The sequence below is a fragment of the Arachis stenosperma genome, chromosome 6, assembly GCF_014773155.1.
Source record: "Arachis stenosperma cultivar V10309 chromosome 6, arast.V10309.gnm1.PFL2, whole genome shotgun sequence".
Taxonomy (NCBI): domain Eukaryota; kingdom Viridiplantae; phylum Streptophyta; class Magnoliopsida; order Fabales; family Fabaceae; genus Arachis; species Arachis stenosperma.
This window is the reverse complement of record NC_080382.1, coordinates 8,668,278-8,696,267: the sequence shown is the minus strand read 5'-3', so window position 1 is coordinate 8,696,267 and position 27,990 is coordinate 8,668,278. Positions and strand designations below refer to the sequence as shown.

Below are 27,990 nucleotides of genomic sequence, written 5' to 3'. Positions count from 1 at the left end.
GTCTAGGATCGGGTTAGGGTCCAAACATTAGGTCCGGTCTATATTTCGGACCTGGTATGGGTTAAGCCAAATTCGGTGTGGCCCGACCCATGTACACCCCTACTCTCTGGTTTAAAATACATGTTAGAATATAAATACACATTGAAAATAAATTAAATTGATTTTAGTGCATAAAAAATATTTTTGTTCGCCTTTTTAGGTAATTTTTTAATGTTTGAATAATTTTATCATATGGAATCATCTTTTATGGATAGAAAATGATAATTTTTTTTTGTATGAATAAATTTGTCAACGTTTAAAACTTTCATGATAGAAATTATAGTTTACTCTATAATTAGGAAAAGAAAATGATTAGAGAATACCAACTCTATATACAACAAAGTAGCTAACTTTTTTTAAATAAAAATTAATTTTAAAACTTCAAAAACTAGTTTTACGTTAAAAAATACGTGCTCTCCCATTCCCCTTCACTTCTATTCTCCTTTCTCTCCGCGTCTATTTATCTTTTTCTCATTCTTTCTCTTTGCACCAGTCGCTCATCATCTCTTCTTCTTTTCCTTCTTTAAATTTTGAATGATTTTAAATAGTTTTAGATATTTTTTTTAGTTTTTGAATATTTTTTTTTATATTTTAAAAAATACCATTTAAAATTTAACAGAAAATATCTAAAATCATAAAAAAAATATTTGAGACTTCTAAAATTTAAAGATTTAAAATCCAAAAATATTGCTTGTTTTTATTTACTTTTAAATTTATATTCTTAAAAGAAACATATGAAACCTCTAAAATTTAAATATTTAAAACCTAAGTATAAAAAATATCTGAAATGATGTATTTATTTTTAATAGTTTGATTTATTTTATTTTAATTATATATTCTTAAAAAAATCTAAAATTTCTAAAATTTAAACATATGAAATTTAATAATAAAAACATCTAAAATTATATTTTTTAATAATGTGCTTTCTTTTACTTTTACTTATTTCATAATTATCCCATAAGAACATCTTAAACCTTTAAAAATTAAACATCTGAAATTCAAGTATAAAAAATATTAAAAAATAATGTGTTTTTTTTACCATAATTAAAATAGTTTGTGTGTTTAAATTTTGGGCTTCTTTTTGTTATATTTTATAAATTTTTAAAAAATAATTTTAGATATTTTTTTATTATATTTTGGATGTTTATTTTTGTTATATTTTAGATTTTTTTACAGTGATTTTAGAAATTCTTTTCATTTAGCTTTAGAAAAACGTTAGAGATCCATCTAAATCTATTGTTTTTACCATCAATCAAATTTCTTTAGTTTAATAATTCAATAGCATATTTTATCCCATATTTTTAAATATTGATGGCTAATTAATAATAAAAACTTGTAAATTCTAATTATTTTTAATATTTTATTATTTTTAAATATTTTAGATTTTTTAAAACTAATTTTAAATAATTTTGTTGGTATATTTACCACTAATCTAATAGTTCGCTATTAGCTTATACATAGTGGTTATTTAGCCAAAAAATGCTATTTTACACCAAAATCATTCATTAAAATTAATTATAAATATATTTGTGTATAAATATATTCGTAATTTAATTTATTTTTAATGTGAATTTGTATTTTAACATGTATTTTATATTGGTGGCTGATTTTGGTGGTTGATTTTAGTGTACACATAGCATAGCTAATTTAACAATTAGGGGTATTTGTAGTGTGATTTGGATTGATTTTAAGTAAAAAACTTATCCGATTCGAATACTAATTTGATTTGTAGTGTAATTTGGATTGGATGATTAAAAAAAAAATATGATCCAATTTCAAGCAATTTGAATTAAAATTTTTGCGATTTTATAAATTAAAAAAATTAAATATATATATAATAAATCTTAATATTAAATTTTAAATAACCAACAATAACATAATAAATCTTAATAATATACTAAAAAATTAATAATAATATAACAATATAAATAAAAAATTATAAAATACTTAAAGTAAATAAATAAATTTTGAATACAAATATTTATTAAATAATAATAATAATAATAATATATAAATAATATAAAAATATATAATAAATCGAACAAATTATAAATGTTTTACTTACTATTGTTGTATTGATATTGAGGGTGGAATTTTTAATGGAATTTCTAACGAAATCATAAATATGAGAATAGCTTTCAAGCCGACATCAACTGATAGCAAGATAGGATTATTAACACGATATCAGTCATTAAATTTTATTATTATTTGTTATTATTTTTAATCATCAATTTAATTCTTTTAATTTATCAATTTAATAATATATTTTAGTTATATATTTAAATATTAATAAAAAATTTTAAATAATTTTTCTTATATTTTATATATTTTTAAAATTAATTTTAAATAGTTTTTGAGATTTATATATAGTCCAACTAATAGTTTATTGTTATTGGTTTATACTAATTGGTTATTTAGCAACACCACCACCAACCCGTTCTGTTGTATTTCAAGTCTCAAATAATTTTATATAATTAATTTTGGATAAAAATAAATTTGTATTAATATAATTTATATTTGATAATTTTATATTAAAATTAATTTTAATAAAATAAATATTATTTAAATAATATTAATTAAAATATTTTTAAATAGATAATTATTAAAAAAGACATAACATTAAATTATAATGTTATTTTTTTATATGTTTAATTTTTTTATATTTTTTACTTATATGTTTTTATATGTGGTATATTTTTAGTATTTTTAATATTTTTTTTTATTATGTTATAATTTATTATTATTATTATTATTATTATTATTATTATTATTATTATTATTTATGGTTAATTTTTTGTTTAATTTATTTTATCTAATAGAATTAATAAGTTATATTATAAAAGATAATAATAAATATAATGTACAAAAATTTACTATTATAAAAATATATAATATCAAATAAAAAATTAATAAAAAATATAAATAATAAATAATAAAAAAACTTATATAAAGAGAAATAATAAAAATTTTATAAATAATACAGTATATATAAAGAATAAAGTTGGTAAAAAAAAATAAATGCTAAATATGCCAGTTAGCACAACACAGAAGCTATAAATTTTTGCTTCTTATAAATGTAGTTTTGTGATCAAAATTACTTCTGCGTTTATAGAGTGTTTACAGAGAGAAAAATTAGCCAAACAAAATATTAAAGCTTTTAAGAAATGGTAAGGTTGCGTTTGTTTTTTAGAATAGGACAGGACAAGACACTGATATTAAAAAATACAAAATTTTGTATTCTTGTATTCTTTTTAGTGATAAACTAGAACAAATTATAAAAATCTAATTTATTCTCATTTTTTTTCATTCAAAAAAAATTGAAATGAAAAATATAATAATAAAAAATATAATTATGAAAAATTAATAAGAATAATGAAAGAAAAAATGAAAAACAAGTTGTGTCTTTTGTTAGTGTCTTTGTATCCTTTCTGTCAGGATGGACACAAAATACACTCTCAATACATTGTCTCTGTCAAACATGATTTTGTATTTAAGACCTTAATAAAAAAATAATTTTTTTATTAAATTTTTTATTTTTTAATTTTGATAAATTTTTAATAATAAAAATAAAAGTCAAAATATTAAAAATATAACGTTTTATTTTTTAAAATTTTTAAAAAACATTTTTACATAATAAATAAATAAAATAATATTTTTATATAATTATATTTAAATATAACTGATAAATTAAAACAAAATATTATAAAATATTCAAACATAAAATTATTTTTATTTAAAAAAAATAAAAAAATCTTATCCTATCCTATCCTGTTTTTCGATCCTTTTTTCATCTTCCCTTCTTCTTGTTCCTAATCTAACTTGAAGGGGGAGATGATAGAGTTTCAAGGCAGTTGATGTCACTGTACCTGATGGCTCCAACCTTCAGGGGAGTCGTCGCGGTGGAAGGGACAACAGCGGTGGTGGTAGGGGTTATGAAGGTGGATGAGTGGCGACGGCGGCTATGGTGGTGGAGGAGTCTAAGGCAACATGGGTCCCAGTGGTCGCGGTAGAGTTCGTCGTGGTGGTGGATAAGGTGGAGAATTTGATGACGGTCGTGCATGCTACAGCCGTGGTGGAATGGGTCAAGGATTGCAACCAGGGAGGAGGCAGATGCAGAGGCAGGTTCGGCGGCGTTTGTGCCAGCGGAAGCTGCTACAACTATAGGGGTATTTCTTTTTTCTTTTTCCAATGACAGATTCGTAATGGTTTGCGATGATGAGTTGTGTGTGTTCCTTACTATTTGATCTGATTTAAATGTCTGTACAATTGTTGTTGTTGTTGTTGTGCAGAGGCGTCTTTCTCCATTGATGCAGAAAATCCAGAACAGGATTCTAATTGTCCTTTGCCAAAAGGTCTTAACCTGTTTCCTTCTTATCTTCAATTTTGCATCCAATAAGAGCAAGTGAGATTTCCAAGTAATGCAGCATGAATTGTTTGTTTTTCCTTTGGTTTTTGATGTCCTGGCTTCTGTAATTTCAGAATAATTTAGGAACTAAGGTAAGAGAAGATCTTTCTGCAGCTACTGTGGAGGTTTGTATCCACTCTATTGTGTTTCTATTAATTTTTTTGTTCAATTCCTCAAACTATATCTACTATATTCATCACTCTTCAAGGTAGTGAGTTTCAATTCTTGATTTTTGGGTCTTTCCTCTTCTAAAATTGGGTCATTTTTTTTTTCCACAACCCATTTCAGCTTTGTTGCTTTCAAATGAAACTTTGTAAATTTCATGTTTAACTCTGCTACATGATTCTGTTCTTCTTTCTGTGCTTAATATTGTGTGCATCTTGGTTAAATCTTATCCCGGAAGTGATGCTCAGGTAAGATGATTGAATATATCTTCAATGATGAGTGGTAATTACATTGACTATATTGTCTCTCTTTTATTCTTATAGTCTTTATGGTAATGTAAGAGTTATGATGGATGATATTTTATTTTGGGTTTCATTAGGTTATGATGGGAAATTTTAAACTTTTTATTTTCCAGGCCAAGTCTGTGGAATATGTGGATGTCATCTGTTTTATGGATAAATATTTTTGTCAATATTTATTTTGTTTATAATTTTGACTACCACCAAGACAAATCCTTAGTTATCAAAATATTTTCATTAGTGAGCATCATGCTTATGATTTCTCTTTAATATCCTGTTTCTACCCCTTGATTATCTGTAATTTTCATTGCCTTGCGATTTGCTTGAATAGCAATAGAGAATTGTACTCGGAAAATGGAAAAATAGGATTAATTACTAGTAATTCACCTTTATCTTTTAATAATGATATAAGTATTTTTTGTTCTTATTTGATTAATTGCATTTTCTCTACTTTCTTTGGGAAAATTATTGCACTATGAGTAGATCTCAACTCTTTGAGGCAGTGAAAAACTATGATTTTCGGTGTTGATGTTACAAATCGTGGTGATAATGTATTGTAGAAGTTGTGTTTTTGGAGTTGTTTATGATCTTTGTGAAAAAAACTAATTTTCTCATGCTTCTTAGTTTTATAAAATGGTTGAAGATAATATATATTTTATTTATAATTGTCCCTCTAAAATTAATTATAAATTTATAATACACTTTCAAATTATATAAGATTTTGAATGTTATATACAATGACAAAATAAAATACTTTAGGAAACAACAACAAAAAATATGGTAAATTATAATATTAGTTAAAATTTTTAAACAGTTTTATTATTTTAAGTGTTTTACATTTTTATTATTGTATTTTATTTTCTAATTTTAAGTTACTAACTAATTCTACTTTAACTCATACAGTACAAAAGTTTATGTGTATAATTAATAATTTTTTTCTATTTTATTCTTTTATTTATGTAATTTATGAATGCATTTCAGCTTTGTTAACGTACTTATCTTTATATCACAATTGATATATGATACGTTCAAGAAAAAAATTTGAAAATCTTAAATCTTCATCTTAATTTTTAAATAAGAAAGTATTAAATCTTTTTAATAATTTTAAAAATAATATATTTAAATTTTTTTAAAATATTAAGAGAATAACTAATATTTTAGATAATTACTCATTGTGTTCTATAATGCACAATTTCAATCAAACTTTGTTATTAATCGTTAAAATAAATCATAGTTGGTAATTTTATATATTTATTATCATTTATACCTATAAAAAGATGTCATTATGTTGACCTAGAATGTTATTATTTACATGGGTAATTAATTTATATGGAACTCCAACCCAAAAACAAGAAATTTTAACATGTAGAATTCGATTTTTATTTCTTCAATTCCATTCACATAAATTAGCATGTTTATGACGGTAACTATTCCATGATTCTATATTAAATCCTGAATCTTATAAATAAATTGATCGATTGTATATTTATATTTTTTTTTGTCAGATTTTAATCTATATGTGTTATTTAAGCTAAGTGAATATTAATTTTATTCCTTACCTTTTTTATTCATATATACCTAATATTTTTTTATCATATAAGGTTACTCAATTAACGCCCAAACCTCATCGCTCCATCGTTAAGTCCTTACTACTCATTTCAATTCAAATATTAATTCATCATTTTTCTTCTTCTTCGACCTGTTTTATTTCAATGGCTTCTTCTTCTACCTGTCTCTCTTCGAAGCCATTCCTCGGCGGTTCCATCTCTCCCAATTCCAACCTCCGATCCCAATCCTCCGCTTACGTTCCTCGCATTCCCAAAAACTTCCGTCAGTTCACTCTCTCCTTCCACCTCTTTTTTCTCTTCATTGCATCATAATATATAAATTTCTCCCTGCAATCTGCTCCCTGTTTATTCTTTCAAATACGTGTTCTCTGTTGTGTTTATTTATTTGCTTTCATGAATGCAATTTTCCCAGCTTAATGATTTTGAATATTGAATCCGTTGCTGTATTTTAACGTTTTAAGTTCGATATAGCATGTAATTCATTGTAATGGACTCATTGTAATAGGTGATTTCGTTGTTTAGTTCATGTAAGAACTCCTCGGAGTGGGCATACACACATGTTTCATCTTATGTGAAATTGATTCTTAATTTTATTTATTTATTTTTCCCCTGAAACTTTCTACCTATTAGGATTTTAAATTTTAAGCTTCCTAGATGATGTATACTTAGTTCAAATGCTTCTAACTTGGTTTTGACTTTAACTTCCGACAATGTCTGAGTGTTTCTTAAATGATAATGAAATTAAAGGAAATGGTTGGTTGGTTTGTAATCTAATGTCTCTTATGCATTTAAGAGTTCATAGTTAATGATATTGAGATGGACATTGGTTTGAGTTTCTGAAGTCATTGGTGAATTACAGAGATACGGGCGGCTGGGAATACCTATGGAAATCACTTCCGTGTGACAACATATGGAGAGTCTCATGGGAGAGGTGTTGGTTGTGTCATTGATGGGTGTCCTCCTCGCATCCCTCTCTCCGAGTCTGACGTGCAAGTTGATCTTGACAGAAGGTACTGCATAGTGTAACAGATGAATATATTTAAAGATAGCTTTTCATTGTTGTAACTATGAATGATAGGAAATGGTTGTTTCTTATGCATTACAAAATGTCTCTAAAGAGTAACATTGTGCAGTTATTGTGTATAGGAGGCCAGGCCAAAGCATAATTACAACTCCTAGAAAGGAGACTGATACGTGTAAAATATTTTCAGGAATCTTCGAAGGTTAATATTTCTTCTATATATTTGTTGGGAAGCTGTATGTTTATTGCAAAAAAATTGAAACACTGAAGTATAATTTGTTAATTGCAGGACTTACTACTGGAACTCCAATCCATCTATTTGTACCTAGTACTGATCAAAAAGGACATGTGAATATCTAATGCTCTAGCTTATATTCATGTACAGAAGAGTCAATAAAAAACAACCAACACTTATTGTTATTCTAAACTTGCTGTTATAATGTTGAACTAAAGGGAGATTCTTCTTTCCCCCCTCCTTTTTTCTTTTTATTTTCTTTGCACGTGTGTTTTTTTTTGTGGGGTTGGGGGGGGGGTGTTAATCAAAGATGATAAACTCTATATTCTTTAGAACTTGCACTTAAAACCAGCCATATATGTTTGGGGACTTAGACTGATGTTAGATGGGTGTTTTCTTGGATGACACATTTGTGCTGGAGAGGCCTCTCGGCTCTCCTATTCCCTTCCTACTAAGTGTTAATCTCCCTAAGTCTCTTTTCCACCCAATTTTTTTACTAACTCTTGACTACTAACTCCTAACTGATTCAACATCCAATAGCCTCGATTCCTGTCATACTCAATCTTTTGGTAAATCTATCATCCTTATTTGGCAATTGGTTAGATGAAGTAATAACTTGTACTTCGGAGTCTTGATAAAAATAATTGATTATGATTTATGACTGACTCACAAGTTCATATTTGGCATTCTTTAGATGATTCTGTAATGCTTATAGCTTTGTTCATTTCATTTTCTGGGTTTCAGGACTATAGTGAGTTGTCATTACGTTATAGGCCTTCCCATGCGGATGCAACCTACGACATGAAGTATGGTATCAGATCAGTTCAGGTATCAACTTTTATGATTTTATGAGTTTGGCATTTTCTTTTAATCAGACAGGCATTAAACTTATGCATCAGGGCTCTTATTTTTAAGGGGGGTGGTAGATCTTCTGCAAGAGAAACCATTGGAAGGGTTGCTTCTGGTGCTGTTGCTAAAAAAATCCTTAAGGATTTTGCAGGAACTGAGGTGTGTACTTGTCTTGTGGTTTAGGCTAGAGTTTTCTGCCCGTTTTACACAATGGAGTTTCTGTCCCTTTTTTTAGCGGTCCACTGTTTATTTTGTGAAGAAACTGTAAAATTGTATCAATAGATATTAATATGGGATAAAAATATTTTGAATCTAATTCTCCCCCTTTTTCCATTGTATGTTATGTTTTCTGTTATTATTCTATCAGTTCCTACCTTTCAAAATACATGCAAAGAGTACATATTTTCTTCTTCTTGATAGGCAAAAAGTTTTAAAACGAGAAAAGAGGAAAGAAACATGGAAAAGAAAAGAAACAAGGGAGAGGATAAGACATCCTCTAAAACAAGAAAAGAAACATGGAACTTTACACAGTAAAGACATAAGCGAAGTTGTCCAGCATCGATTATTTATATATGTCTATTCATAGTTGGTGCATATTTATGTGCATGTATCATGTTTTTATATGCAAATTCCTTTAGGTTATCCTTTGCTAAAGTTCTCTTACTTTTCAGATTCTTTCATATGTGTCTCAAGTTCACAAGGTTGTTCTGCCAGAGGACTTAATTGATAATGAGACTGTGACACTTGATCAGGTATTAAAGTGAATATTCACATTCATATATGTTTATTGGTGCCTTTTGTAAATTTGTCTGAAGTATTAAGCCAAACAAAAATGTTTAAAGGAGATTTAATGTATCCTATACATGGAGAATTGAAGATGACTATTTGTTTTAACTTTAATATTTTTAAATGGTACTAACTTATTAGGTTGACATCTTCTAAACCCTCATCTATTGGATTGTCTTTGCATATCATGTCTATACTTTTCTTTCCAATTCTGTGTTAGGAAAATAAAAATGGCATTCGTAGATAAAAAGGCCAATGCCATAATGTTTTACTGACTGCAGTAAGCCAAATCTGGAGCTGAAATCTGGCTTTCATAATTGGTTATTACTCTCTTATATTATTGCAATTCTGAAGCTGAAATCTGGCTTTGGCATATATTCTTTGGAAACTTTCCAGATCGAGAGCAACATTGTTCGATGTCCTGACCCTGAATATGCAGAGAAGATGATAGCTGCTATTGATGCTGTCCGAGTTAGAGGTGATTCTGTTGGTGGTGTTGTGACATGCATAGTGAGGAACTGTCCACGTGTAAGTTTCTACCTTTGTCTGTCAGCATAAAATTACTGAGCAAATTAGCAGTTACAATTTAGGGTACAAGTAAACTTGTAAAATTGATTAAATATATAATAACACAAGGGTTTTTTGGGTGAGTGTAAGGTACTTCGTAGTTGATACCCATGGATAATAATAGTACTAGTAATAACAATTTAACATTGAATTGCAAGAATACAAGGGGCATGGCGTTTCAAGAGTCTAAAACTCTCATTGTTGAATGGTTGTTGATTATAAAATTAATCTAATGAAGGCATGACTTGAATATTCTATAAAATCTAGAAAACATTGGAAACTAGGCCTTAGTTGAACTCAAACAAGCTGTGCTCAAGTCATCCTTGGGACTTTTAAGAGCTTGCTTTCATGTGTAGCATGTATCCATGGTTAAATTTGTAGCCCATCAATGTTAGAGTGCTCTACTGATCCTGCTATTGGTACTTTAATAATTAACACGCAGAACAGAAGGAAGATTGCTTTAACTTATTTTAGTGCTGTATTATTTGATGTTCAATATATCTTTCCGCCTAAGAGTATAATTGAATCTATTATATATCAGGGGATTGGTTCACCAGTATTTGACAAACTTGAAGCTGAACTGGCTAAAGCTGCTATGTCATTGCCTGCAACCAAGGGCTTTCAATTTGGTAGTGGGTTTGCAGGTATTTGGATTGCTTATTTTATTAACTCTGATTGCCTGTGTTACGATATGACCTGACTATAGCAGAATTGTTTTAAAAATGCTATTTTCTTCAATTACTTTGTCTGATGATGGCTTGATGAAATCATTACAGGTACCTTTTTGACTGGGAGTGAACACAATGATGAGTTCTATATAGATGAACATGGAAGGACAAGGACAAGAACAAATCGTTCTGGTGGGATACAGGTATCAATTTCCATTCTATTATTACTAATTAGCTGTCTCTAGATGTGCAGTATGATGGTTATGTGTCTATAAATATTTTACTTACTATTGTCTGTATTGATAATCAGGGTGGAATTTCCAATGGAGAAATCATAAACATGAGAATAGCTTTCAAGCCGACATCAACTATTGCTGTAAGTCCATTCTCTCCCTCTCCCTCTCTCTCTCTCATTTTTGCGGGAAGGTTAATCAGTAGTTGAGGTAGTTTACTTAACCACTTTCGTGAGGACAGATGCCATATTCATTACTCAACAAAAGTCCTCTTTTAAGTGGAAGTTGAGGAGCAAAGGGCGTTTGTTTTCCTGGTCACGCATGATTTGTCAATTTTAAATTGTAGAACTACTGGCATTGAACAATGAAAAAGTGAGTTCTTGTGTGAATTTTATCAAAGATAAAATGAAAGGTATAAAAAGGCCAACTCATCTAATTTCCTGCCATATATATGTTCACTAGATGTTTAGCTGATCAGGCGGTCCTTTTCGTGACAATTTGACTGTGTTTACTTAAGTATTTTATCTGAAGTGAACATGGTGTTATGCTTGTGCAGAAGGAGCAAAATACGGTGACTCGAGATAAAAAAGAAACGACTCTGAGAGTTGGTGGTCGTCATGATCCTTGTGTTGTCCCAAGAGGTTAGAAACTCGGCCTTTTGCCTTCCTCGTTTCTTCTTCTTGGAAAGAGAGTATGCTTTATATATTAATTCATTTAAATTGCTAGGAGAGTACAGAGTACATTAGAATTAACTAAAACTAAGATCAGATAGTTCTTATGTGATGAAACATTGTCACGTGTCTGTGTTATCTTCAATTACAAAATATAAACATATTTTGTTTGCCTGCACATCCATGAGTGGAAAAATGTGTGAAATCATTGTTTGGACTGTTGTTGCAGCTGTACCCGTGGTAGAGGCCATGGTAGGTTTGGTGCTTGTGGACCAGTTGATGGCGCAGTATGCGCAGTGTAATCTGTTTCCCGTAAACTCAGATTTGCAAGAGCCTTTGTTGCCCGTATTACAGCCAGAAGAAGTACCCTTTTGAATGATATAATGTCCTGTAAAAGAACGATATAATGTAAATTTTTTTTTTAGTGCAATTTATCCTCCTGTATTGTCATAAGGTTTTAATTTTTAATAATGCCTCATCCCTCATGCGAGATGTTGTTTAAGTCACCAATTTTACTACGATGAAAATAGGCAAGAATCTATTTTGATTGGCCAAACTAAGAATGCATTTTTTAGACTCTTACTCTCAAAAGAGCCTAAAAAAAATAAACATATAACTTATTTAAATATAACTCAATTAAAAGAGACACACTCATAACTTAGATAATGTAAAACTAATACATGATATAATATAATATATTTTAAAATAAATTTATTTAATTAACAAAATAAATATAAAAATATATGGTTCTGCATAATCCCTGTCCCTGTAGGAAATTGTGTGATCAACAAGTTTGCAGCGCCTTCTGTCCCTTAACCATACACACAACACGACAACAAAAGTTTATCAATTATAAGCCAAGATTGCACAACAAAACAGCGAAGCAGTAGTATTATCTTTTTAATTTTTTTTAAAAGATAATTTTTTTTTCATTTCAATGAAAATAGAATACAGGCGTTCATATCAGGACAATAAAGAGAAAGGTGGGGAACTCCCAACACTCATAACTGAGCTAAAAAGAAGAAACGGTTAAAGAAGAAAGGGAAATAACAATCCTTATATCTGATTCAAAGAAGTAACGAGAGTAGCAGGCGTATTATCAATGTCTAAGCAAAGGTAATTCTTAATTAATTTTAGCGTCAGATAAAATTTAAACCAATATGACAACACATATAATTATTAAAAGCAAGTTGATCGCCGGTTTTACTCCTTAGTGATTTGGAAAATAGCATTTTATTAGCAATCCTATGTATAAAGGGTGCTTGTCTGAATTGTGGATTATGTGAATAAGTTATGTTAGGCTAATTAACCATATCATGGGTACATTAAAATTACTCATAAAAATCAGTTATTAGTATAAAATATATATTAAAAATAAGTTAAATAATATAGATATATTTATATATAAATATATGATGATTGATTTTGGTGACTTATTTTATTATATAAACAATATTTTTTAATTAATTGTGGTTTTTAAATTGAAAAAGATTAGGTAATTAATATTTTTTTCATATGTTCTGGTGTCTTTGATGGTATCTAAAATTTGTACCTCGTCCAAATATACCGGAAGGATTCTTCAAGTTTGACCGTGAAGTATATATATGTAAAAAATATTCTGAACGCTTAAGTCAATAACGATATATAAATTGGGTTTATTTGGGAGAAAAAATGATTAAATTTTCCTAGCTTTTACCTTGTTTTGCGAGTTTTCACTTATTTGATAAAGACACTATTCTGATGTTACAGAAACATACATTACCCAAGCATGAATCCGATCAAACTAGAATTATAGTTTGTTTAGGTGAACTTAGAAAATATCTTTTTTTGAGTTTTTTTTTTTTTAAATCTTATAAAAAGGTAAAAATAATTTTATGTTTGAATATCTCATGTAAAAAAGTTTTTTATTTATCAATTATGTTTGGGTATAACAATATAAAAGTATTTTTTTGTTTATTTATTATATGAAAAAATCTTTTTTTTAAAAAAAAAATCTTTTAAAAAAAGATATAAATTACAGCTTCTCAAAAAGATCTTTTTTTTTATTTTACTAGTACTTTTACTTTTACTATTAGAAATTTGCCAAATACGTCAAAAAATAAAAAAAAATTTATTAAAAAAATATCTTTTTTTAACAAAATAATGACGCCTAAACATACACTAAATACACCTCTGTAATCCGCTTTTTCATTTAAGACAGGTTATAACTCAAGTAGTTCTTTAATTACTTACTATGCCTGATAGATATTTCAACTAATACTAACTCACTCTGCCTTTTTTTATATACTAAAAATATTATATTAGTCTCTAACATTTTTCTTTTAAATTTACTACCTGTTCAATATTTCTTTGTACAATTATATCCAATATATGGACTACTCTGCTATGATATTTAGATTGGAAGGCAGGGTTGCAATTGTTACCGGAGGAGCAAGTAGAATAGGAGCAGAAGCAGCGAGGTTATTTGTGGAAAACGGTGCACTTGTTGTTATAGCATGTGTTAACGATGAATTGGATTTTTTTCAAAATAAAATATGATTTATAATTAGGGAAAGAGAAAGTACAGGGAGCCAATGGCCTAAGCGTACAATGTGTACAATGGAGGTTTAGAAAGTATTAGAGATATGATCATTAGTGTTACATTGTCCTGTCGGGTTACGCTCTTAGCATGAGTGGTTTCATGACGTGGTATTAGAGTTCTAGATCCAGGAGGTCATGAGTTCGAACCTTGACGAATTTGAGAGAATAAAAAAAGATATAAAACCAAATAAGTGAGCAAAAAATTTCAAATAGGAATAAAAAATTGATATTTAAGAGAGAAAAATACTTATTCTTGAGATATAAAAAAGTTTGACAAATGTTAGTTTTGTAGAGTTAGGAGGATAATTAGGTTTATTATTTATTTAATTCTCTCAATCATTTCTCATTTATTTAATATCTATAATAATGTATCAAGTATTATTAATTAATTTATATTTATTATACTATATAATCAAGAATTTATTTAAAAAAAATATTAATATAATAAATATCACAACAATAAAAAATTACTTTAAAAAATATTGTATCAATTTTTTTGGACAAATAGAATAAATAGATTTTTAATCAATTTAGATTTAGAAATAAATCAGTCTCTATCATTTTTTAACTATTCACGTAGCCATTTAACGATCATCTCATTAATTTAACATGACAGATTAGCAATTTTCTATTAGTATTTAACAGCAAAATTCACAAAAAAATCACAGATGTCTCATAGAAATAAAAAACAAAGATCAAAGTGACTTTTTTTTTTCAAAGATCGTGTTGTTTTTGGTGAAAAAGTGACAAAAACTGAATTGGTAGTTCATTCATTATAGCTCAGCAGCAAAAGAAGTGATGAAATTTTGTAATTATTGGATCTAAAATTTAGTGGATCTAAAATCGCACTCAAGTCATGATGGAATATGGATCTTTCTTCCCCTCATGTCCGTCCACCAGTAACGATGGAAATTGTGTGGTCATTATTTCAGAATTGAATTTTGAATGAATACAAAATACATTATTACTCTCAACAAACACGTGTGAAGCTATTCAAATAGTAACTAAACTCTTATGTACTCAAATTCTAATCATCACTCGCTTTTATTTAATCAGAGTATTGATGAAATAACTAGCATGACGCCTTCAGCTTTTGCCTCTGTCAACAAAAGTTTCTCAATTGTAAGCCAGGTTTCCACATCAAAGCAGCGAAGCCATATTAATATCAATGTCGTCTAAGCAAAGGTAATTCTTAATTAATTCTTAATATATATCACAGCACATATTTTTTTATTCCTTAGTGACTTAGAAAATAGTATGTTATATGAGTGGATTATGTGAACAAGTGGTGTTGGACCAATTGATAGTAGATTTAGTTTAGTTTCTTAATCATACCTTGATGCAAATCTGCTTGATTTTTAGGTTGGAAGGCAAGGTTGCAATTGTGACCGGGGGAGCAAGTGGAATAGGAGCAGAAGCAGCGAGGTTATTTGTGGAAAACGGTGCACTTGTTGTTATAGCAGATGTTAACGATGAATTGGGGCTTCAAGTTGCAAGTTCCATTGGCGTAGACAAGGTGAGTTACCATCACTGCGATGTTAGAGACGAAAAACAAGTTGAAGAAACCGTTGCTTTTGCTATCAAGAAATATGGAAGCCTAGATATCATGTTCAGTAACGCTGGAATTGCAGGCTCTCTCTGTAACATACTTGATTATGATTTGAATAACTTTGATAACACAATAGCTGTGAATGTTCGTGGAGCAGCGGCGTGTATTAAGCACGCGGCACGTGTCATGGTGGAAAGAAAGACACGTGGCTCCATAATTTGCACTGCTAGTATAGCTTCTTTGGTTGGTGGCGGTGGAGCTGGTCATGGTTATACCGCATCCAAACATGGCCTTGTGGGTCTTGTGCGTTCGGCGTGTGGTGAGCTTGGAGCTTATGGAATTAGGGTCAATTCGATTTCACCTTATGTTATGGCCACACCTTTGGCATGTGAAGCTCTTGGTATGGAAGCAAGCGAAGTTGAAAGTGCTGGTGTTGCCGGTGCTAATTTGCAGGGGATTGTGTTGAAGCCAATTCATGTTGCACAAACTGCTTTGTTTCTTGCTTCTGATGAATCGGCTTATATTAGTGGACACAATTTGGTCGTTGACGGAGGCTTGTTAGCCGTTAATAGCCCTGTTTCAAAAAAATAAATGAAGTTCTCGTTGATATTACAGAGTAATAAGTTGGATGTGGTTTATATGCTTATTATTTAAAATTTGATGTATGCTTGTTTTTGCTTCTTTACCTCCCAGCAATTTATGATGTGTGTACTGTGGTTTAATTTTGATTTTTTTACTATTTAAACCTAATTTATTACTTACTCCATGTATCCTTATAAAATAAGGAAATTGATCATTTTAATTATTTCCTAATATTATGAAGCGTGCTTTTTTATAATACAACATTCTCTCTAAAACGAGCTCAACCATTATGTGCTTATTGAATGAGCCACACTTATATAGGCCATTAGATTTTATTAGATGAAAATCAAAGGCTAATATAAAACAAGAACATTGATGGACTCTAATAAATATAGAATATCTTAGTACATAAATAAATGCTTTAAATGGCAATATTTTAATACACAATACTTTAAACGGCAACAAAATCTTTTATTTTTAAATAATTAAATATAAAATATATGAGTATTTTTTATTTATTAAAATTAATTATTGCAAAAAAAATTATAATATTAAAAAATTATATTAAAATAATATTTTAAACTATAACTAACATAAAAATATAAAATAATTAAAATTTTATTTTATATTACTTGACAAATAATTAGATTATTATATTTAAAATTTATTAACTAACTAAGTTTATTAAAAATATTATTATATAATATAATTTTTTATAAAAATATTTTAAAAATATAATTTATTTAAAATATTATATATAATACATGAAAATATTAACTTTTTTATTTTTTTAATTTTTTTAAGAAAAATAGAATAAATAATATAATTTTAAATACATACCTAAATAAAAAGTTAATATTTTCATGTATTTTATATAATTTTTTAAATAAATTTTACTTTTACAAATATTTTGATAAAAAATTATATGATATAATAATATATTTAATAAAATAATTAGTTAATAAATTTTAAATATAATAATCTAATTATTTGTCAAGTAATATAAAATAAATTTTAATTATTTTATATTTTTATATTAAAGCTTAAAATATTATTTTAATATTATAAAAAAATTTTGCATAATAATTAATTTTTAATGAATAAAAAAATTTATATTTTTTGTATTTATTTAATTTATATTTTTTAGAACAAAAAGTTTCTACTTTTATATAGTAAAATATGTGATAATCTTCTTAATATATATTAGGGGTGGCAAAACGGGTCGAGTCCGTCGGGCCGATCCGCCGAACTCGCTAAAAAAGGTGGGTCGGACTAGGATTTGAAACCGGTCAAATTAAAAGAATTTGCCAAATTCGCAAAATTTTTATGCAAAATTTTTTTATAATATTAAAAGATTATATTAAAATAATATTTTAAATAGTTATACTGTAATAGATTTAATATGTTTTCTAATTTCAATGTTATTATATGATTATAATTATTTAATATATAAAAAAATTACTAGATAGTATATATATAGGGGTGGCAAACAGGCCTAAACCCGCCGGGTCGGCCCGCGTAACCCGTCTAAAAAAGCGGGCTGGGCTGAAAAATTGGGACCGCCAAATAGCAAAAGCCCGCCTAATCCGCACTGCTTAAACCACGGGCTTTGGCGGGACGGGGCGGGTTTTCCCGCCGGGCTTAATATTTTTTTTAGCAAGGGGTATTTTTACAATTTTTTTGCCAAAATCTAACTTCTCCAATCTAACTTACAAGAGAATAAAGATGAAAATTGAGTGTTTTGGATTATATTTATTTTGTTTTAGAGACAATATTTATAATTATGTTTTGGATTATGTTTATTTTGCTTTGGGAACAATATTTATAATTATGTTTTAGGAAAGTCTAGGGGGCAGCAACTTTATGGAATTTTGGCCAGCATATAACCAGCAGAGAAAGGTGAGCCATTGGATGAAATCTCACATCAATCTCACACCATTAACTCATCATTGATGGCTATTTGATGGCTACTAATCACAAAAGTTGCTGCCCCCTAGCATTGCTCTTATGTTTTGGATGAAAACTTTGTTTATATTTATATTTATTAGATATTTATAATTACAAAGACTTTAATGTTTGTGAATATAAAAATTATAATTTGTTTATACTTTTAGAAATTATAATAGTTAAAAGTAAAAAATAGGAGAGATTTTTTATGCATATATATATATATATATATATTATTTAATAGTTAAAAAAAAAGAGGATATTTGGCGGGCTATGCCCGCCGCCCGCCAGCCCGCCGTTAGGCGGATAGGGCTAGGATTTTGGGACCGCCTCATTAGGCGGGGCGGGGGGCGGGCTTCCCCGCTTGCCACCCCTATATATATATATATATATAGGGGTGGTAATGCGGGCCGGCTCGCCCCAACCCGCCCTGCATCACCTAGGCCCGCACCTTAAGCGGGACGGGCCAGCCCGCCCCGCCAACTAAAGTGGGTACAAAATGCTAGTCGTTTGACTTTGTGTTTTTTTTTTTAAATAAAATTAATTAAAATTAACTAAAAATAATAATTAAACAATTAATTACAAATAAAAAATAGTCAAATTATAATATAACTTTTTATTATTTTTTTTAAAATTTTTAACTTCAATAAAATTGTTTAAAATAATATTTGTCAATAGAACCATCTTTATTTTAAAAAATAAGTCACATAATTTAAACATATATACGAAATTGTAAAATAAAATAAATAAAGTCACATAATTAGAACATATATACATAATTTAGCGAATTTTTTTAATTTGACAGATTTCAAATTCTAACCCAACCCACATTTTTTAGCGAGTTCGGCGGTCGGCCCGACGAATTCGACCCGTTTTACCATCCCTAATAAATATATATATATATATATATATATATATATATATAAAAGAAGATTATCACATATTTTATTATATAAAGATAAAAAAATTTTTGTTTTAAAAAATATAAAATATAAATACAAAAAATATAAGTTTTTTTATCTATTAAGATTAATTATTATATACAAATTTTTTTTATAATATTAAAATGATATTTTAAACTACAACATAAAAATATAAAATAAATAAAATTTATTTTATATTACTTAACAAATAATTAGTTTATTATATTTAAAATTTATTAACTAATTACTTTGTTAAATATATTATTATATAATATAATTTTTTATCAAAATATTTGTAAAAGTAAAATTTATTTTAAACGTTATATATAATACATAAAAATATTAACTTTTTTATTTAGCTATGTATTCAAAATTATATTATTTATTCTGTTTTTCTAAAAAAATTAAAAAATAAAAAAAATAATATTTTCATGTATTATATATAATATTTTAAATAAATTATTTTTTAAAAATATTTTTATAAAAAATTATATTATATAATAATATTTTAAATAAAAATAGTTAATTAATAAATTTTGAATATAATAATCTAATTATTTATCAAGTAATATAAAATAAAGTTTAATGATTTTATAGTTTTATGTTACTGTTTAAAATATTATTTTAATATAATTTTTTAATATTATAAAAAAGTTTTTTGCATAATAATTAATTTTATTAAATAAAAAATACTCATATATTTTATATTTATATATTTTATATTTAATTATTTAAGAATAAAAGATTTTGTTGCCGTTTAAAGTATTGCCATTTAAAGCATTTATTTATGTATTAAGATATTCTATATTTATTAGAGTCCATCAATACTCTTGTTTTATATTAGCCTTTGATTTTCATCTAATAAAATCTAACGGCCTTTATAAATATGGCTCATTCAATAAGCACATAATAGTTGAACTCGTTTTAGACATATCCGACATATCCCAACATTCTATATTTGATACTTTTAATTACAAGGTTTGTTCACCTTTTCATACCTTTTTTAAAAAAGTAGAGTGAACATTTAATTCGATTTCTCACGATTATTTTGAAGAATAAAGTGTCTCTTGACACAAAATAGAGCAATAAAATAAGTAAATTTTTTCGTCATTTTTACTTAACAAAAATTCTTTAGGTGACATATTAAGTGTCATACACTCATATTGTACAAGTTAACGATAAAAATAATGGAAAGATCGCGTTATCTTATTATATTAAGGAACAAGAATTAGATTGAATTTTTTTTTTTATTAAAAAGCGCTTTGTTATTCGAAGTAATGAGATAGGAACAAGAATTAGATTGAACTCTTTCTTTTTTATTAAAAAGCGTTTTGTTATTAGAAGTAATGAGATTTTTTTTTAAATAAAATAAAAAAAATATTATTTTTTCAAATTCAATATTCTAACTTTAATTTTAGGATTGCTATTATTTTGGGTTAGAGTAAATTTGTTGTACCTCTAGCAAATTCATACTACATCTCCGCACCAACTTCTTTCAAATTTTAAAAAATTTTAACTTGTAAGTTATGATCATAATTTTCAAAAATATATAGGAGTACATAAAAATATACAGATAATAACTATAATTTCTTCAATATTATAGGCATAAATGATAACTATTATAATCGTGTGTAGAAATACACAGATACATGGTAATAAATTATATTTAACATAGATTTTTTTTATTATAAATAAAAAAAATTATTATTTTTTTAATAAAAACATGACTTATTCTTATGTATTCTCATATATTTTTGGACAAAATTTTGATGAAGTTGATCCCAAGTTATACGCGAGTTTTTTTTTTTTGGTTGGTGGATTGGACAACCCCCAATCCTAAATACACAACACACCCACACACTCCTCACATATTTTCACAATTTTTCTCAATTGTATTCTCTAGGGTTTGAACCCTAGACCTTGAGGTGGAGAGGGAGGAGAAATGCCACTAGAGCCAAGGCTCATTGGCAAGTTATACGCGAGTTGTAGGGGTCAATATTGGCAACCAAATTCAAAATAGAAACAGAGAAGGCAGAACTTTTGGGCCTTCGAGATTGGCATCAGCGTCTACCAGTCTAGTCTTGAGTCTTTTATTTCCATAGTTAGGCTTTTGTCTTGTCGCCTTCTTTAATAAGCTCCAATAATAGATATTACAGTCCCAATTTAATTACCATCTTTTCTCAATCCCAACCTTTAAACTCCAAAAGATAAACACCTTTCGGCTACTCCACGAGGAAACAATATTCCAATCAACTTTGTCGCTGGTGATTATGCCATATTACTGATTAAATTCAACTTTGTAAAGGATGTATAATGCTTACTCATCCAATAACAACCTCAGTTTCTTCAAAGACCAGTGTCTCACTATCACTTTACGCATATAATAACGTATACTTTAAAGAATTTTACTTTAATTGATTTCTCTCTGTTTCTAACCTAGTTAGCTAGGATAAATTAATCGTTCGGACAGTTAGATTCAGGATAAATATATGAAATAATAAAAAATTAGCCACTAATACTAGTTTTTAGATATGTAACATACATATAAAAATTTTTCATTATGTTCTGCGTGCAGCTTATACGACTTGTAAGACTTGACCCTTCAACTGCACAATAAAAGTATTATCAAGGCCATGTGATCCAAAACAGGGTGTAATGAATTTTATATATGGTATTACCTAGTTGGAAACGTTGAGTTCACACAAATAATTAATTCACAATCAAATTTGCCAAGTTCATGTTTGATGGTCAAGGTACCTTATTATTATTAGAGGAGGAATGCATTCTGCCGACCATAAAGCAGTAATGAAAGAGTAATCACGATTAGTAGTTCTAAGTAAAACTTAATAGCGTTAAGGACTAAGGAGGATATTATACAATTTAAGGATTGCAAGCTATTTTTATTCTAAGTTAGCCATCAAGAAGCAACTCATCAGAAGACACATATTATTAAGCATATTAATGCTTAGAAAAATCTAAAAAATTATTATTTTTATTAAAATTTAACTAATACTTAATAAAAAGATGAATAATCCTACACTATTAAATATAATTTTATATTATTAAAAATATTAATAATAACTAATTAATAATTACAAATTATAAAATTTGCTAGCCCTAATATTATTTTAACGCCTAACATTCATGGTCACCCACGGTACCACACTACTACCACGCAGTTTAATTTTGTACGCCGTAATTAACAAATAACTTCATTAATTATTATATCATCTAGGTCCATTTTATCATTTTAACTAGTCAAATAAATATTTAATGTAGTTGTGTGGATGCACTAAGATTCGAGTGCAAAATCAACCCTATTCAATACACTATCGTATATACACGTAATATGTTGAAAAATATATATGGGAGTCACTCAAATAAAACGTCTAAAACATTTTTTTTAAGATATTTTTTATTAATTAAAATTTAATATATATAATTGATTAAGTCGTGTTATTTTTGTCAAAATTAAGTTAGATAAATTAATTTAACCAAAAAAATAATGAATCAATTCTTAAATCAGTCTAAATTAATATTATTTTTTTATAGAAAATGACTGCAATACTCTTATTATAAAAAATAACTAAAATATTCTTATTATATATATATATATATTTTTTAAAAACTTTAAATCCTAATCCTTTAATGGCAGAAAAATAAAAGACTAAAATTTATATTTGAATTCTTAAAATTAATATATATATAATAAGAGTATTTTAGTCATTTTTTATTGGAGTACTTAAAGATGATTCCAAATGAACATTGGAGTACATAGAGCAGTGGGGCATCATTTTTTCTAGAGCTTTGCGCTCTTCTATTCTTATAAATAAAGGCTACATAGCATTAGAGACCCTAATAAAAAACATACAAAAGATATTGAACATATATCACAAGAGCTAATAGCTTTGTTTCTAGGTTTTGGGAAACCAAAAGTTCTTCCATCAAACCAGGAAACTCACAGTCCAAATGCAGAAACAAAGGTAATTAATAATAACTCTCACAAATCTTTCTTAGTTTTGTTCTCTCTGTTTCGATGACTTTTTGACCTTGAAGTAGGTTGGAGGGTAAGGTGGCTCTAATCACAGGAGCAGCCAGTGGAATCGGAGAAGAAACGGTGAGACTCTTCGCCGAAAACGGAGCCTATATCGTCGTCGCCGATGTTCAAGACGATCTCGGTCATCAAGTCATAGCTTCAATAGGCTCCGATAGAATCACCTACCGTCACTGTGACGTGAGAGACGAGAATCAGGTTGAAGAGACCGTCAATTTCACCTTGGAAAAGCATGGCTGCATCGATATCCTCTTCAGCAACGCCGGTATACTTGGGTCCCTTTCCGGTATCCTCGACCTTGATCTCAAAGATTTCGATAACACCATTGCCATCAATGTTCGCGGAGTGGCGGCAACGATAAAGCACGCGGCACGCGCCATGGTTGCAAAGAAAACCCGCGGCTCCATCATATGCACGACGAGCGTGGCGGCCACGTTGGGCGGAACGGGTCCTCACAACTACACGACATCGAAGCACGCGCTCTTGGGGCTCGTGAGATCGACGTGCAGTGAACTTGGCAGTTATGGAATCAGAGTTAATAGTGTTTCGCCTTACGGAGTTGCAACGCCACTTTCATGTAAGCCGTTTAATCTTGGTCCTGATGAGGTAGAAGCTTCTACTTTGGAATATGGGAATCTGAAAGGGGTGGTGTTGAAGGCTCGGCATATTGCGGAGGCGGCGTTGTACCTTGCTTCAGATGAATCTGGTTACGTGAGTGGGCATAACTTGGTGGTTGATGGTGGATTCACGGTGGTTAATGGCAGTTTCTCTGCAAGTTATAATTTGTTCACAAATAGTTAGTTGTGGCTTCACAGTGGTTAACGGTGGCATGTGTTTAAGCTTTCTTGTTAGCTGTATCTTTTCATCTGCAAATCTTTATCTCTTTGTCTCCTCCTCTTTCTTATGAATTCATGTATCTTCATATATGCTTCAGGTAATGATTTTCATATCATAGGTATTACTATTACTATTACTATTATTGTTGTAGTTACCCCTCCCCCTTCTTTTGTTATTAGTATGATTACTTAATTACTAACTTGATTAATAGTATTAATTTTTTTTAGAATTTATTAATATAAAACTCAGGTTCGGTCGACTTCATGTGAAGTTGATAGCTGGTAGTCGTTGGATAAAAATTTGAGTCAAATCAGTCAAATCATCTAATGACTCTTAGTTATCAACTTTATGTGAAGTCGACTGCACCTTAGTTTTCACATTGTTTTTAACGGTGCATTAACATTAAAATGAAGATTTAAAATTATATATTAAAGATGTATTTAAAATCCTACTAAAAAAAACATCTAAAAGTGAATTAGAATATTCAAAATTAGTAATGGACAAATCAATAATAATAATAACAACAATACAAAAAAAATAAGAAATTAATTCTTTATACCTAGACGAATCTTTTTTTTTTCTTAAAATAATTTTTTTCTACCCACCTTTTAGTATAATGTAAATGTACTTATCTTAACATATCTTGGCTTTACTATCATTTTATTGTCCGGATAATATAACAAGATGAAATATGTTTTTTTTGTATATATCTCTTTTGTATATTCTTTTATAATGTGAAAGATAATGTTTTTTTATCAATCATTTTTTAATATAAAAAATAAAATATATAAAAAGATATATACAAAAAAATAATATATCATATAATGATATTACTCATGTAATAATGCATACTACTAATATATTTGTAATTGTATTATTCCATTTCAAGAATGTTATTAAAAATGTAAATACTAAATAGTAATATTGAAAACTAATCATATATATCTCGTATAAGGTATATATAACCCAAAAAGTCTTTTTCAAATAAATTTTAATGCAAAGTGAAGATCTCATACTTCTAATAACTTATTAAAGCTATAAAATTGTTATATTGTAGGAGTACAGAAGGCCATTGGGAAGTACAAAAGGCCAGGAAGCAGGGGGACAAATCACGTATTATTTGTCCATAACAAACACATCATTTCACATGTACATTATTTATTAGAGTTTATTAAAATCCCAATGTGCCCAATAACATAACTAATAAATAATACAAACTGTCCAATTATAATTAGAGGTGGCAAACGGGCCTAAATCCGCCGGACCGGCCCGCGTAACTCGCCAAAAAAGACGGGCTGGGCTGAAAAATCGGGATCACCAAATAGCAAAAGCCCGCCTAACCCGCACCGCTTAAACCGCGGGTTTTGGCGGGCTTTGACGGGGCGGGACGGGCTTCCCCGCCGGGTTAAGGTTTTTATTAGTGAGGGGGTATTTTTACAATTTTTTTGTCAATACCTAACTTCCCCCAACCTAACTTATAAGAGTATGAAGATAAAAATTGAGTGTTTTGAATTATGTTTATGTTATTTTGGAGACAATATTTATAATTATGTTTTGGATTATATTTATTTTGCTTTGGAGAGAATATTTATTCTTATATTTTGAATGAAAATTTGGTTTATAATTATATTTATTAGATATTTATAATTACAAAGATTTTAATGTTTGTGAATATAAAAAATATAATTTTTTATGCCATTAGAAATTATAAATTTATTAATATGGTTGTGAAATTATATATATTACTTAGTAGTTAATAGTAAAAAAAAAAAAGGAGCTTTGGCGGGCTTAACCCGCCAGCCCGCCAGCCCGCAGTTAGGTGGGGCGGGTTAGGATTCTAGGACCGCCTCACTAGGCAGGGCGAGGCGGGCCAGCCCGCCAAAGGGCGGGCTTCTGGCAGGGCGGGGCGGGGCGGGCTTCCCCGCTTGCCACCCCTAATTATAACTAACATATGTGTATGTTGCTAGATTTTCGCTTATTGGTATTGTTTATATTATGTTATTCCGAATATGTTTTTCTAGTTAGATTTATGTTAGTTTGGAAAATTTTAGAAGTAACTTTTTTTAATTTTTAATTTATGAAAAATAGTATTAATGTCTGATACAATTTTTAAAATCAAATTACAATTTTTTAAGAAGTTATTTAGGAGCTTATAGAGAAGTTAAAAAAAATGACTTCTGTCATAATACTTCTACTTTTCATCACATAGGGCAATCTACTTAAATAAATAGAATAGAGAAAACGTTTACCCAAATGTGCAAAACTGATTCTTGTTACCTGCATGTGCAAAAAGCCATTTCTATGTAATCCGTGGCAACCTACCACGGTTTCAAAACGTACCGTGGCAGGTCCTAGCGGATTATGGCCAAAAGATATAGAGTATAAACCGTGGTAGGTCACCACGGTTTACTAAGGAGAGATGGCGTGCATAAACCGTGGAGAGTCACCACGGTTTATGAAGAAACTTGTTTGCACATAAAACCTTGTGGGTCACCACGGTTTATATGTGGTAAATAATGGCCAGAAAACCTTGTTAATTTTATGTCCAAGAGACACAACTTATTTTTTATTTTTTTTTTATTATTCTTGTTAATTTTTTTTAATTATATTTTTTATTATTATATTTTTCATCTCAAATTTTTTTAATGAAAAAAATGAGAATAAATTAGATTTTCATAATTTGTTCTAGTTTATCACCAAGCAGAATTACAAGAACACAAAATTTTGTGTCTCTATCCATCAGTGTCTTGTCATGTCCTATTTTCAGTGTCTTATCCTATTTTGTTGTTGAAAACAAAGGCAGCCTAATAAATACACACTATATAGTACATTTTATAAAGAAAAAAAATCATCTATTTCTATTGAATATTTATAATAAAATTTTTTCGTTCTCTTTATGTATTATTGACTAATATATACTATAAAATTTTTACATGTATTATCAATTAGTTTTTCATTATGTTTATCCCTATTTTTCATTTTACACTATATTTAAATATTTATTATACTATAAAAAATATTAATGAACATAATAAAATAATTACTTATTAATATTTTTTAGAGTACTCATTAATATTCTTATAATATAATAAATATTTTTTATTTTAAATTTAACAAATACTAATGTATCAATATACACTTATATGTGAATTTATTAAATCTATATAAAAGATTTAATCAATAAGCATGTTAATGAATATTAATATACCAATATTAACAAGTAATTATTTTATTGTACTCATTAATATGTTATAGTGTAATAAATCTTTATTTTATAAATGAAAAAATAAAGATGAATATAATGAGAGAGGTCACCTTAAGCTTAAACGAACTTTTGAGTAGTTTTTATAAGTTCGCCTAAGATTTTGAAAACTTTATAAAAACTCAAAATAAAAAATAAAAACACAGATTCCAAACATTAATGTTAGTGTAATTTATTTTTAAAAATATTTTTTTATTTTATAATAGAAAAAAATCCAAAAATTTCACGGTGTTTATTATTGGAGTCTAATTTTTTTCTAATTTATTTTACATAACAAATTTTAAATATTTTAAATTTATTAAATTTCATCATTTTAAATTAAATATTAATTTTTTATTTTTTAGTAAATAGACATCAATTTTTTAAGCACTATAAAAACCATTTTCTCAGTATTATCTGATTTTTTTTATTGTACTCTTTCTATTATAAAAAGCTGTTGTTGATAAGACATAATTTAAGATTCTGCTAATAAATTTATTGTGCTAATAAATTCATTTTCTATTGGACATAAAATTAACAAGGTTTTCTGGCCATTATTTACCACACATAAACCGTGGTGACCCACAAGGTTTTATGTGCAAACAAGTTTCTTCATAAACCGTGGTGACTCTCCACGGTTTATGCACGCTATCTCTCCTTAGTAAACCGTGGTGACCTACCACGGTTTACATTCTATATCTTTTGGCCATAATCCGCTAGGACCTGCCACGGTTTATGCACGTTTTGAAACTGTGGTGGGTTGCCACGGAT

The 27,990-nt window shown here is 28.2% G+C and overlaps 3 protein-coding genes across 9 annotated transcripts; all 3 read left to right on the top strand.

Annotated features, from left to right (window-relative positions):
* The first annotated feature begins 3,814 nt into the window (after window positions 1–3,814).
* LOC130933455 (chorismate synthase, chloroplastic-like) lies at window positions 3,815–11,959 on the top strand. 6 transcript variants are annotated; one of them, XM_057863073.1, is made up of 16 exons: window positions 3,846–4,205; window positions 4,329–4,391; window positions 4,519–4,536; window positions 6,654–6,738; window positions 7,336–7,486; window positions 7,623–7,699; window positions 7,787–7,845; window positions 8,477–8,560; window positions 8,648–8,740; window positions 9,253–9,333; window positions 9,764–9,895; window positions 10,476–10,578; window positions 10,711–10,805; window positions 10,913–10,978; window positions 11,392–11,476; window positions 11,736–11,959. In XM_057863073.1, the coding sequence occupies exons 1-16, from the start codon at window positions 4,098–4,100 to the stop codon at window positions 11,879–11,881; spliced, it is 1,446 nt and encodes a 481-aa protein (XP_057719056.1). In that variant the 5' UTR covers window positions 3,846–4,097; the 3' UTR covers window positions 11,882–11,959. The 6 variants fall into 6 exon arrangements, with proteins under 6 accessions (XP_057719057.1, XP_057719056.1, XP_057719059.1 ...); XM_057863076.1 differs by lacking the exon at window positions 6,654–6,738 and having other exon boundaries at window positions 4,039–4,205; window positions 4,519–4,569; window positions 7,610–7,699; XM_057863078.1 differs by lacking the exon at window positions 6,654–6,738 and having other exon boundaries at window positions 4,046–4,205; window positions 7,610–7,699.
* A 430-nt stretch (window positions 11,960–12,389) lies between these two features.
* LOC130933457 (short-chain dehydrogenase reductase 3b-like) lies at window positions 12,390–16,396 on the top strand. Its single transcript, XM_057863079.1, has 3 exons — window positions 12,390–12,622; window positions 15,143–15,271; window positions 15,449–16,396. Exons 2-3 carry the CDS (start codon window positions 15,255–15,257, stop codon window positions 16,224–16,226), a joined length of 795 nt encoding a protein of 264 aa, XP_057719062.1. The 5' UTR covers window positions 12,390–12,622; window positions 15,143–15,254; the 3' UTR covers window positions 16,227–16,396.
* A 6,540-nt stretch (window positions 16,397–22,936) lies between these two features.
* On the top strand, window positions 22,937–24,195 carry LOC130933011 (short-chain dehydrogenase reductase 3b-like). Of its 2 annotated transcripts, none has more exons than XM_057862499.1 (2): window positions 22,937–23,070; window positions 23,147–24,195. In XM_057862499.1, the coding sequence occupies exons 1-2, from the start codon at window positions 23,057–23,059 to the stop codon at window positions 23,940–23,942; spliced, it is 810 nt and encodes a 269-aa protein (XP_057718482.1). In that variant the 5' UTR covers window positions 22,937–23,056; the 3' UTR covers window positions 23,943–24,195. The 2 variants fall into 2 exon arrangements, with proteins under 2 accessions (XP_057718482.1, XP_057718481.1); XM_057862498.1 differs by having other exon boundaries at window positions 22,943–23,070; window positions 23,144–24,195.
* The last annotated feature ends 3,795 nt before the right edge of the window (window positions 24,196–27,990 follow it).